At 28.6% G+C, this 10,873-nt stretch overlaps 1 protein-coding gene and 1 long non-coding RNA gene across 3 annotated transcripts in view; one reads left to right on the top strand and one right to left on the bottom strand.

The window, feature by feature from the left end:
* The window catches only part of LOC117177188 (F-box only protein 6-like), a 19,566-nt gene extending 17,351 nt beyond the window's left edge, over positions 1 to 2,215 (top strand). Inside the window, exons 3-4 of the mRNA XM_033367716.1 lie at positions 1,825 to 1,993; positions 2,103 to 2,215. Of these exons, the coding sequence (XP_033223607.1) occupies positions 1,825 to 1,993; positions 2,103 to 2,215 (282 nt within the window). The remainder of the gene's footprint in view (positions 1 to 1,824; positions 1,994 to 2,102) is intronic.
* A 732-nt stretch (positions 2,216 to 2,947) lies between these two features.
* On the bottom strand, positions 2,948 to 5,360 carry LOC117173955. 2 transcript variants are annotated; one of them, XR_004467217.1, is made up of 3 exons: positions 5,116 to 5,360; positions 4,599 to 4,973; positions 2,948 to 3,050 (listed from the first exon to the last, which is right to left on the bottom strand). It is a non-coding gene; the product is annotated as an uncharacterized LOC117173955 (long non-coding RNA). The 2 variants fall into 2 exon arrangements; XR_004467216.1 differs by lacking the exon at positions 2,948 to 3,050 and adding an exon at positions 4,263 to 4,463.
* Between the last annotated feature and the right edge of the window lie 5,513 nt (positions 5,361 to 10,873).

The raw sequence follows: 10,873 nt of genomic DNA on the forward strand, positions 1-10,873 counted from the left end.
TTTATCTGATGATGGAATGTACTCCCTTCTTGTCCACAAACAGGAGGAAGGCATTCTAAGAGTACAAATCCAGTCTCGGCATACATCTTCTAAAGTGTATAAATTATGGATAGAAACTAATCCTGGACCAAATCCGATAAGTGGTTGGTACTGTCAGTGCAAAAGTGGTGGAAGAGTGGTAGGATGTTGCGCTCACATTGCCAGTGTTCTGTGGTATCTTGGTTACTCTAGATATAACCAAAACACTCCCAGACCTTCACGTGAATTCGAAAGTCACGTGAATGATGCATCGTGTTGGTCGGAAAATGAAGGAGAAGCAGATAATAATAATAATATAGAGCGATTCCCAGAAATACAACTCGAAAAGACTAAACTTTATAAATGTACTAACGCCTGCAAAAAATGTTATAAAAAAGAACATAGGGCAATGAATTGTCGCGGCCCAAGAAGAAATCAAAATTACATAGATTAATTCCATATACATATTCTTTCTTTATATTATCAACAAAATGTTTGAAAATATATTCACGATCTATTTAGAGTTAGGAGAAAAGACCTTAAGCAATGTATATAAAAAAGCCATTTCATCTTTTCCTCTTTCTCAAAAGCATGCGTTCCTGAATTCAAGATACTCTATGATGACAACCGAACCCAAAGTTCGACTACACAAATTGTAATAAATGAGTTTTATCATGGTCATTGCATTCCCACGTTCAAACTTAAGGGGGGGAGGTATCACGTCCCGCGATTTTTAATAATAATAACTAGTTCTAATCAATAGATTATAATTACATAACATTTATATTCAATAATAAATCAACAAGTTAAATGATTATATTAAATATCCAATTATTGTTCTCAAAATCATATTGTAAACAAACCTAGCATTGTTAAAATCAATCGTGAAGATCAGATTCATAAGGAACAACGCAACAGTGTAAGGGTCGAACCAACAGCCTAAGGAACGACCCAAAAACCCAAGAAAATCTACGCATAATCTTTTGCACAAAAATAGGAACACGTTAATTAAAAAGCAATAAATTAATTAACAAGGAAACCAGAGAAGACAGCTGCATTTTCAATACCATACGTTTACAAAATGCTGGTGCCTACACTACTCATCTAAATCATTTAAACATTTTGACCTACTTATTTATATGATGGACACCAGCATCTTAAATCTAAAAGCAATAAACATCTTAATGAAGATGACAGCTATAGGAGGGTGAGCCTTTTGCACACAACCAAAAGAACACACGCAAACCTAATGATCTTCTATGCATTATAATATCTTACCCTTTGACATCTAGGAAGGAATACAATATATTTTGGTAACTGCACTATTCTCCATATTTTGGGACATCACGATTCCTAATCACTGATTGGCTATCTCACTAATTACCCCCTTAGTACTTAGGAGGAGATATAAGGCATTATGGTTACTACGACACTTTCCATATATGGGCATATACATAATTCTCAACGCTCATTGGATAATGAGGCTCTCACCACTGTTTTACCTAATTGTTTATCAACAATCATTGGAACCAAGAGGAATCCTTACTTCTAAAATCACTCACCCCTACGGGAATCTGAGAAGGGATCTTGTGCATGAATACAGCAGATTTGGAAGCAGAAAACAATTTAGTTTAGTGAGTTTAGTTGATTGTACTTCACTCTCAGTTTTTAGTCCAATCTCAATCCAGTCTCAGACAATTTAGATTGTAACAAAAAAATCTCCGATAACCTAAACTCCGGTCCAACAGCTCTAGTCCGTTAACCATATAAATATAAAATCTATCAAGAAGAGCTTCTGTGTGTAAGCCCGAGTCGAGAACACCTGCAACAAAGGGACAACGCGACCCAGATATGTTGACCTGGCGATCTCAGCCTGCAGAGCCATATTCAGCACCATCCACCCCCTGTGGGTACCCATACAGGGTGCCAACAGAAGCAAGAGATACTTTAGGTTCGGGGAACGAGAGGCCGAATTGTCTACTCTCTACACAAAAGAACTCTGTAGTAACTAAATATTATTTAAGACCTATAGAATCTTCTCTCTTATCAATGAACATTTGATTAATTGGTCATCCTTATTTAAGGTGGACCAAAGAATGAAATAGCTCGAGGTAATTCGGAGGTTTGTAAGGAAACGAGCATTCAGCTGAAAGCTGAAAACCACCCAGTAATTTTTAAGCTTGCTTTAGCGTTTTAGTTATAAACAAATAATAAGTGCAAAATAGAATAATTTAATAATATATTCTACAATTTTTCGATATGCATCGTACATTTTTAAACAATTACAACTGCTAATTTAAAAAAATGATTATATCACTACCTAAAAAGTGGATAGAAAGTTAAAAATGTAAAAAAAAACAGAAATTTTATAACATTTTTCGAATAAAATATTATCAAAAATAATAATGACTAGTGTAAACAAATCTTTTTGTTAAATTGAATTAATTATTACATTGCTCTAAATCAAAAGTGGACAAAAAATTGAATATTTTAGAAAAAACTGCACGTTTCTAGCAATATTTTAAGAGAAAATTATTATAAAAAATAATAAATTGTTTACAACATTTATTCTGTTAGATTTCATTGATTATTGTATGAATATAACAGAAAAGGTCCCCGGTCCTTCCTCGAGGCTGTCGTTATTAGTAGCTTTAGTTGTGCTCATGCGGTTCATTAAACCGCACGTCCACAGTAGCTTCACAATTTTATATTTGTTTAAATTCTTTTACAAGGTATTTCAAATGCAAGATTGCACACACACACGTCCCAATTATTCCGTATTTGAACAATAAGTAACAAATTAGTATGGAATTATGGCCGTGCGGTCTTACAGACCGCATCATGCTTTTTAAATTTAGGTCTCTCCCCGCGGCACTGTAATTTAATGAAAGTAGAAGAATTGTGCTTACCTGACGCCACTCACTCAGGTCAACATCCTCTTAGAATTCAAATGAATCTAAACATTTATCGTGTTCATCAAGTAATGTCACCGATAATTTGTAGAAAGATCGACAATCCCAAGGAGCACTAACCTGTTTGAAATAAATATTTTTAATTAATATGATTCTGGGTGTCTATTCAAATTCTAAGGAAAAATTCCCTGATAATTCCAGGTTTCTTTCAGGCATTTCAAAATTTTTCTAGGTAACATTTGTCATAGTATGGATCCATTCAATTATTTCATATTTTTACATTCTCATTCATGACAGTATAATGTAATCGTCCAAATTTTTGATCTCTGGTTTTTAACGGATCTTTACATTTCGGCACACACATAATATCAAAATCATAAAATTTTGTCGGTGTCAGATATTTCCGAAAAAAATAAAACAATGTATAGCATTTTCACAATTTGAAAAAAAATTTTCTTCAAATTTTATAAATTTTTGTCAAAGTTTCTTATAGACGTATAGAACCCTTGTAAATTATACAAATAATATTTTAATTTTAATGAAAATTAGAAAAGTTATATACATTTCAAAATTTTGAAAAGTTCAAAACAATAGAAAAAAAATTCTGATAGATTAGGAAATTGCATTTAAATTCTTCACTAGCTATCAAATATATTTAGAAACTATCTTAGTTAAATTTATGATTAGACAAAAATTAAAAAAGTTATTTCAAAATTTAAAGAAAAAAAATTGTACAGGTTTAAGAAATATTTGTTTTGGAAATTTTCAAAAAAAAAACAGAAAATTTTTTTTAATAGGTTAAGAAATATTAATACAAATTTCGACTAGATATAAAATAAATGTTTTTCGAAACTATTCTCATGAAATTTCTTAATTAGACAAAAGTTCCCGAAGTTAAATCATTCAAAAAAATATGCAATTTTTGTTTCTAAGAGATTCGTAAGTTTAAAGTGTTGTTTTTAATAGAATTGGACCAGATTTACAAATTATTTTGCTGAATTTTTTCAATTGGACATAAATTGTCGAGCGCGATTTTTGTAAAGAGAATGTAATCGTCAAAGCCGTAGGTGCTTTGAGAACTATTTTTTAAAACAAATCGAAAAAAATTGCAATTACAATTTATGGCTGTAATTCCTCAGAAGTTTAAATCACTGTTTTAAACTTAAGTTTTAATATTTATGATATTTGAAAAATATATTTAAAATGTAAGCATTAAACGTACGAAAGCGAGCGCGAGAGCGTACCTGTGCGTCCAAATTTGGCCCAAAGCGCCGCACGCGCAGCGCACAATGAGAATGTGAAAGCGCAGCGGTCAATTCTTTGAATCGTAAACAAAATAATTAAATTAACTTCAACTTCATTTAGTCGAAAATCCCCTGACTCCTTCAGGTTTCCCTTGATCTGTCCTTAACTTAAGGTGGTCCTTTTTATGTAAAGGGTAAAAAAATTTATTTAATTCTGCTTTAAAACTAGTGTTCGATCTCCATAATAGTCTCCTAGAGTTTTTTTTTGCGTTCCCGAGCTTCTTTTGTGCTAAAAAACCATGAAAGTATCTAAACGGTTTATTGTTTGACTTGTCTTTCAAATCATTCAATAAACTCACTCTTATTTCCAGCCTTCTGCACTAAAGGACCCCCTAAAGAGATAAATTAGAAAAAGCAAACTCACCATTATGGGCAGTTGAAGCTTATCCAAAATTTGTGAAGTCAGTCCTTCAGCAAGAAGATCCACAGTTAAGACTTTTACTACAATCGTGATATGAAGTTACGAAACAAGTTTTGCTGTCTGCGAACAATGGCTGTTTCCGACAATGGTGGAGCACCCACGGGCCAATTTTCAACTGCCCACTTGTTGCCACCATTTCTTGAAATCTTCCAATGTTCCTCAAGACCATCACTTCCGGAATGATTTTTAATCAAATTTCCTTCAAAAGAACTGCTCTCCTTGCAGATAATGTGAATCAAGTCATTCCAGCGTTTGCACACTAGCATGCATTTCGCCAGGGTCTTGTAGTGAGCGTGGAATATCATACGGTACACGCTCCTGAAAAATTTGTTTATTTCCTTTATCATATTCCAGTCCCATCATATTCTTTGTATTATTTTCTCAATATCTGCGTGATATTAAAAAAAAGTACTACAATTATAATCAGCGCATGAAAAAAATATTTTAGAATGTGCAGTACCCTATTGAAAATGAAAACCTCCACCTCCTTCGTACTACAATTTCGCTGCCTCTCCTCACACTACATCATCGCTTCCCCAGATAGCAAAATGACCGCATGGAGCCCGCACGATGCAGGCGGCGTGACGTGCTGATCAATCATCACGTCGTAAGGGCAAGGTTAGAGACATATTTGTCAACAATTGAGTCGCATATGCGCCACATGGCGTGTTAGCGATATATAGCGATAAATATGGAATCTGATTAGATACACTGTAAAAAAATGGTACCACTTAGAATGGTAAAATTGCCAACAAAAACTTGGTGTAATTTTACTACTCTAATTATAGGGTCACTTGGCCACTTGCACGTCAAAAGTTCCAACCAACATTGTAACTTTACCACTAAAAAACTTTACGAAGTATAAGTACAAGTAATTCTACAGTTTCAAAGTTGCGGAGAATAACGAAAAAGGTTGTGAAATTACAATCATTTGTAGAAGAGTGTTTCAGAACGGTATAAATTATGGAACAATTTATTTACAAAATTGATCAAACGTATTAAGAAAGAATTTTTTAGTTAAAAAACTGCTTTCTGCTTTATTCCTCATTTGAACGGGAAATTAACAATTTCTAGTCAAATAACCATTTTTCATATTTCTCACCTAGATGCTAAAGTTACCATGTTAAATACAAACACGAATATTTCTGGTTAGAATACAATCACCTAACATTAATACCTAGAAATTCTACAGAATCTGTCTGGAAACTTACATAACCTAAAAGATGAATTCCATACCGTATGTGAATATTCGTTATTGTCAGTGAAAACGCTACTTTGGGAGTAGGTAAAAATCGGAACTACTCTGAAAGTGGCAAAATTACCGGAAATTTTTTTCACCTTGTACCTACGACAGCAAAGATATAATATCTTCGACGACAGGCACACTTTTTCTGGATGATTTTAAGCTGCTTCGATGGAAGCGTAAACAACAACCACAATAACTCACAATATAACCGCAATCGACTGACGCACGAACCAAAAACACTCAGCGCACTGACAGGACTTGCAACAAAGACGCTTGCAGTAACCCGCTCATCTGAGAAAACATGCGCGCGCACAACGTACATGCGCGCGCGATATTTTAAACGGAAGAGTTTTAGAAGAAGGTATAGAAGATATTTTTGAAGCAAATTTCTTTTTCGGTAGAATGAAATAATTAAACAAGAATTATACTTGAAAACTTTGACTTTTTGACAGTGCATACAAATAATTTGAATAAGTTATATCATCTTTAAAAGAAAACTTTATAGCATTTAGGTTTCTTACATTTTAGTAATTTATGTGTATGTTCTTATAAAAAAGGCTCCCTCGTGTAATCGGGTTTTCTATTTCTTGTACATATTTTTTACTTTTTACATTCTCATCAGAGAAGGTATTAGATTTGTGTAAAATTTGACCTCCCCCCCCCCCCCAGTTTTGGTAAACTCGTTTAGTGTCCTAAACTATAAGTCAAGCTCTTTAGCCAGCTTATTGATAAAATTCAAAAAGTCAAACAATTTATCGTCATGATTTTTTTCATAAAAACAACAATTACTAGAGCTATAGCATTCACAAAATTCCAACAAACACACGAAAATGAAGATTTTAAGCTAGATAACGCACGATATAAAAAAAGTCAAGATAAGAAAAATGTTGCTTTTTGAATGCCTTACAAGATTGTCAGAACAACTTTTTGAATTTTCTTGAAAAATCCAAAAATTGCATGTTTTTGGCCAAACTATACTAAATATGGTCAAAGACGAGTAAACAAAAATTGTGCATTTGGAAAAAATATACAAATTTGTTACAAATCACTTGTTGATATGATGCGTAGTTTTGGCTTTATTCATGAAAAACATCATCAACAGTAAAAAAAAATCTGCCCGCTGCGTGGGCGTGGGTAAAAAGGTCCGCAATGTGTCTGGCTGTCGGTCTGTCTGTTTGTGAGCACGATAACTTTTGAAAAAATTATTCTGTTAGATAACTTTTTTAAAGATTTTGACAAAATAGGACTAAGCCGTAAAATGCGGATAAACTGCCAAATAGAAGTAAAAAAAAAAATATATCACATTTCTTAAAAAATTTCTACATGCACTATAAATATTTTTTCAATAATTTAGAAATTTCATTACAATTTCAAAATTGTGGAAATCTTCCACAGAAAATTTGACACATTTTGTTTAAAAAAATTAATTTAAAGGAAATGGTTTAAAATGATTTAAAACATTTCGAAAAATTTCGAAAATTGTTGACACAGAGTTAAAAATAATTTTCAATCCCAAAAGATTCACAAGAATTTTAAGCAGAATGAATATTATTGAAGTTTGCGGAATAAAATTGTGAAGCTTTTTAAGTCTTTTGTAAGGTTTCTACCAAAGATTTTTGTAAGATTCCTAGAGAAATTTTTGGTGATTTTTTTATTTTGATACATTAATTTTTGTTGAATATCTTAAAATTAAAAAAAAATTTAATTAAAAATTTTTTTCAGACAATATTTAGAATTATTTCAAAACAAACCAAAATATTCTCAATATTGTACAAAAAACATCTGAATGATTGTGAGGAAATTCTTTTAATGTTGCAGAATTTAGAAAAAAAATTAAAGGCAAAATTCCAATAATTTAAAAAGATATAATTTAGAAGTTTTTAAAAAATTCAGAAAATATTTTTAATTTAAAAATATTGCAAAGAACTTTAAACAAAAAGTAGATTTTTAAATATTTCAAAATAAAATATTAAAGTTTTTAAAACAGAATGTGAACGATTTAAACGCTATTTTTTAAGTTCTTCAGAGTAAATTTTTGTTATCAGAATAATAATAATATATTCATAAGGTTTAAGATTCCTGGAAAACATGTTGATTATTTTTAATTTTGAAAAATTATTTTTTAAATAACTTAAAAAAATATATAAATGCATTTCAAATGATTTCTAAAAGTCAAAGAAAAAATTTGGAAGATTTAAGGTCAAATTTTCCATGTTTAGAAGATTTTTCTCAATTTTAGGAATAATTCAAGACAGTTAAAAAAATACTTAAGAATTTAAGAAGTTTTTTTAACAGGTAAGCTTAAAAAAGAAATAGGTGTTCAAAATTTTTATTTTTTATTAAAAATTATTTTTCCACTCAAATTAACATTTGGGCGAAATTTGTTTTCTTTCTTGACTACAAAATCTTTTTTTGTGATGAAAAATGAACTTTTTGTGTTAAAATGAACTATTTTGTGTTATAAAAAAATTGTTTCCTTAATTTTCTAATATCTCCATCAAAAAAATTCTTTAGAATATATTTGGAAACTAACTTTTTACTTTCAAAAACTATAAATTATAATAATTATTTTTATAAACAGTCACGTATATATGCTGATTGTTAAATTGAAAAATTGGGATAAATATTTATGACGGGGAAAAAATTAAAACAAGTTCTTACAAAATAAAATGCGTGTTTATTACAACAATAAGATAATATAAAAACAAATAGTTCACTCTGATAAGACATATCTTAGTTTAATTTTTTTAATGATAAAGTGAATATAATATAAAATATGATTGAACACAACATTTTTTTAAATAGGCATATATTTTTAGTAACTTTGACAAATATATATTATATACTTTTCATTATTAGATATAAAAAGTTATTCCCAGTTTCCTCTTAGTCAATTTGCTATTTTTCCCTGTCAGTTATTTAATTTTGTATTGATAACTTTACGAATTTGTGGTTAACATTTTTTTCTCTTTAATAAATTGAAAAAAAAAACATTACGATTTGCAATATTTTTGCAATAGCTTTTTAAATAATTGACAAAGTAAATTTAACCTGGACTGACGACTTTATTCAGAATTTCAAGGTGGCCGTTTGAATTAAAAAATCAAATTCTTTTAAAAATTAATTAATTTAATGAATAAATTTATAATTAAATGCTGATAATCTGCAAAATTTTCAACTTTTTTAAATCGAGATATTTAAAGATTTCGGTTTAAAAAATATAAATTGAAGTTATCATTTTCAATTATCTAATTTAAAGAATAAATTATATAATTCCTAGCAATTTTAATTCCGAATTATTAAAATTTGCTCAAGAAATTATTTTTAATGTACACTTTTCAAATAAAAAGTTAAATTATTACAATTTTAAGTATTTTTAAATTGATTATTGTAAATTGTATAAAATTGTTAATATTTTCGGTTAAGAATTTTGATGAAAATTCATTTTTTCTTTGAAAATTAATTTTTTTCTTCTGCAAATTTAACTACTCCATTTTTGATTAAAAATTAATTTGGTCAATAATTTAACTATTTTCTTGAAAGTTATCTTCCTGCACGAAAATTAAATTGTTTCGTTAAAAAGGCAACCTTTTATTTAAAAATTCATCTTTTATTGTTGAAATAAATAAATTTCAGTTTGAAATTGTATTGTTTTATTCTATTTATAAAAGTGTCTGGATTATAATTGTTACAAGATGCTGGTATTTTAATATTAATTTGCAGCACGAATAAAAAATTTATCAGAGAAAAATCTGGACCACCATATGTACTGAATAGAATTTTAATATTAAATACTATTTTAAAGAATATGAAAAAAGTTAAAATAGACATCCAAAACCAGCCTCCAAATTTGTTTGAATACACAACAAAATAAATACTTTTTTATAATAATGGTATTTAAACAAATATTTGTTTGTACATTTTATTCAGAATGGTCAATATTAGTTTTTTTGATAGTTCAAAAAGCGTTTTTTTAACTAAAAATTTAATTAATCCAGTATAATGTCCGATAATTTAATTTAAGGTAATGTATTTTGTTGAAAATTCGTCTTGTTTTGATAGAAAATTAATATTTTGTTTAAAAAATCAACTATTGCAGTTCAAGATTCATAACTTTAGTTGAAAAGTAATTTTTTAGTTGAATATTAAACTATTTGGTTGAAAATTTATCCTTTTTGTAAAAAATTCATCTTTGTTGCATTTAATTGTTTTCTATTTAAAATTCGACTCTTTTTTGTTTGAAATTTTTAGAAAGATGCAGTTTTTTCAGAAAATTTAGACTTTTGGTCAATTTTTTAAAATAAATTAAGGTAATAATAAAAAATTATATTATTATTCATGACCATCTTCTCTTACAAAATTGCTAAAAATTTAAGGTTTTTTTTTGTCATTTTTAAGTTTGCTTTGACGTTATAATTATAAACAAATGAGTAAAAAATATAATAATTTATTATTATATTTTTTAAATTTTCGATATGCATCGTATATTTTTAAATAATTATAATTCTTAATTTGCAAGAATTATTATCTCACTGCCTAAAAAGTAGATAAAAAGTTTGAAATTTCAGAAAAAAACCGAACTTTCCAACATTATTCAAAGAGAATATTATTAAAAATAATAATAATTTGTTTAAACAGTTACGATCGGTAAATTTGATTAATTATTATAACACTCTAAGTAAAAAGTGGAAAAAAGTAAAACATTTTAGACAAAAATGCAACTTTCTAACATTATTCAAAGAAAATATTAATAAAAATAATTATAAATAGTTTAAAAAAATTTTGTTTGTTAACTAGAATAAAATATTACGTTACTCTAAATCAAAAGTGGACAAAAAGTTAAATATTTCAGAAAAATGGTACATTTCTAGTATTATTTTCAGAGAAAATTATTATAAATAATGACAAATTGTTCAAAAAATTTATTTAGATTTAATTAATTATTGCATAAATCTAACTAAAAAGTTCAATA

This window comes from Belonocnema kinseyi, chromosome 1 (assembly GCF_010883055.1).
Source record: "Belonocnema kinseyi isolate 2016_QV_RU_SX_M_011 chromosome 1, B_treatae_v1, whole genome shotgun sequence".
NCBI lineage: Eukaryota > Metazoa > Arthropoda > Insecta > Hymenoptera > Cynipidae > Belonocnema > Belonocnema kinseyi.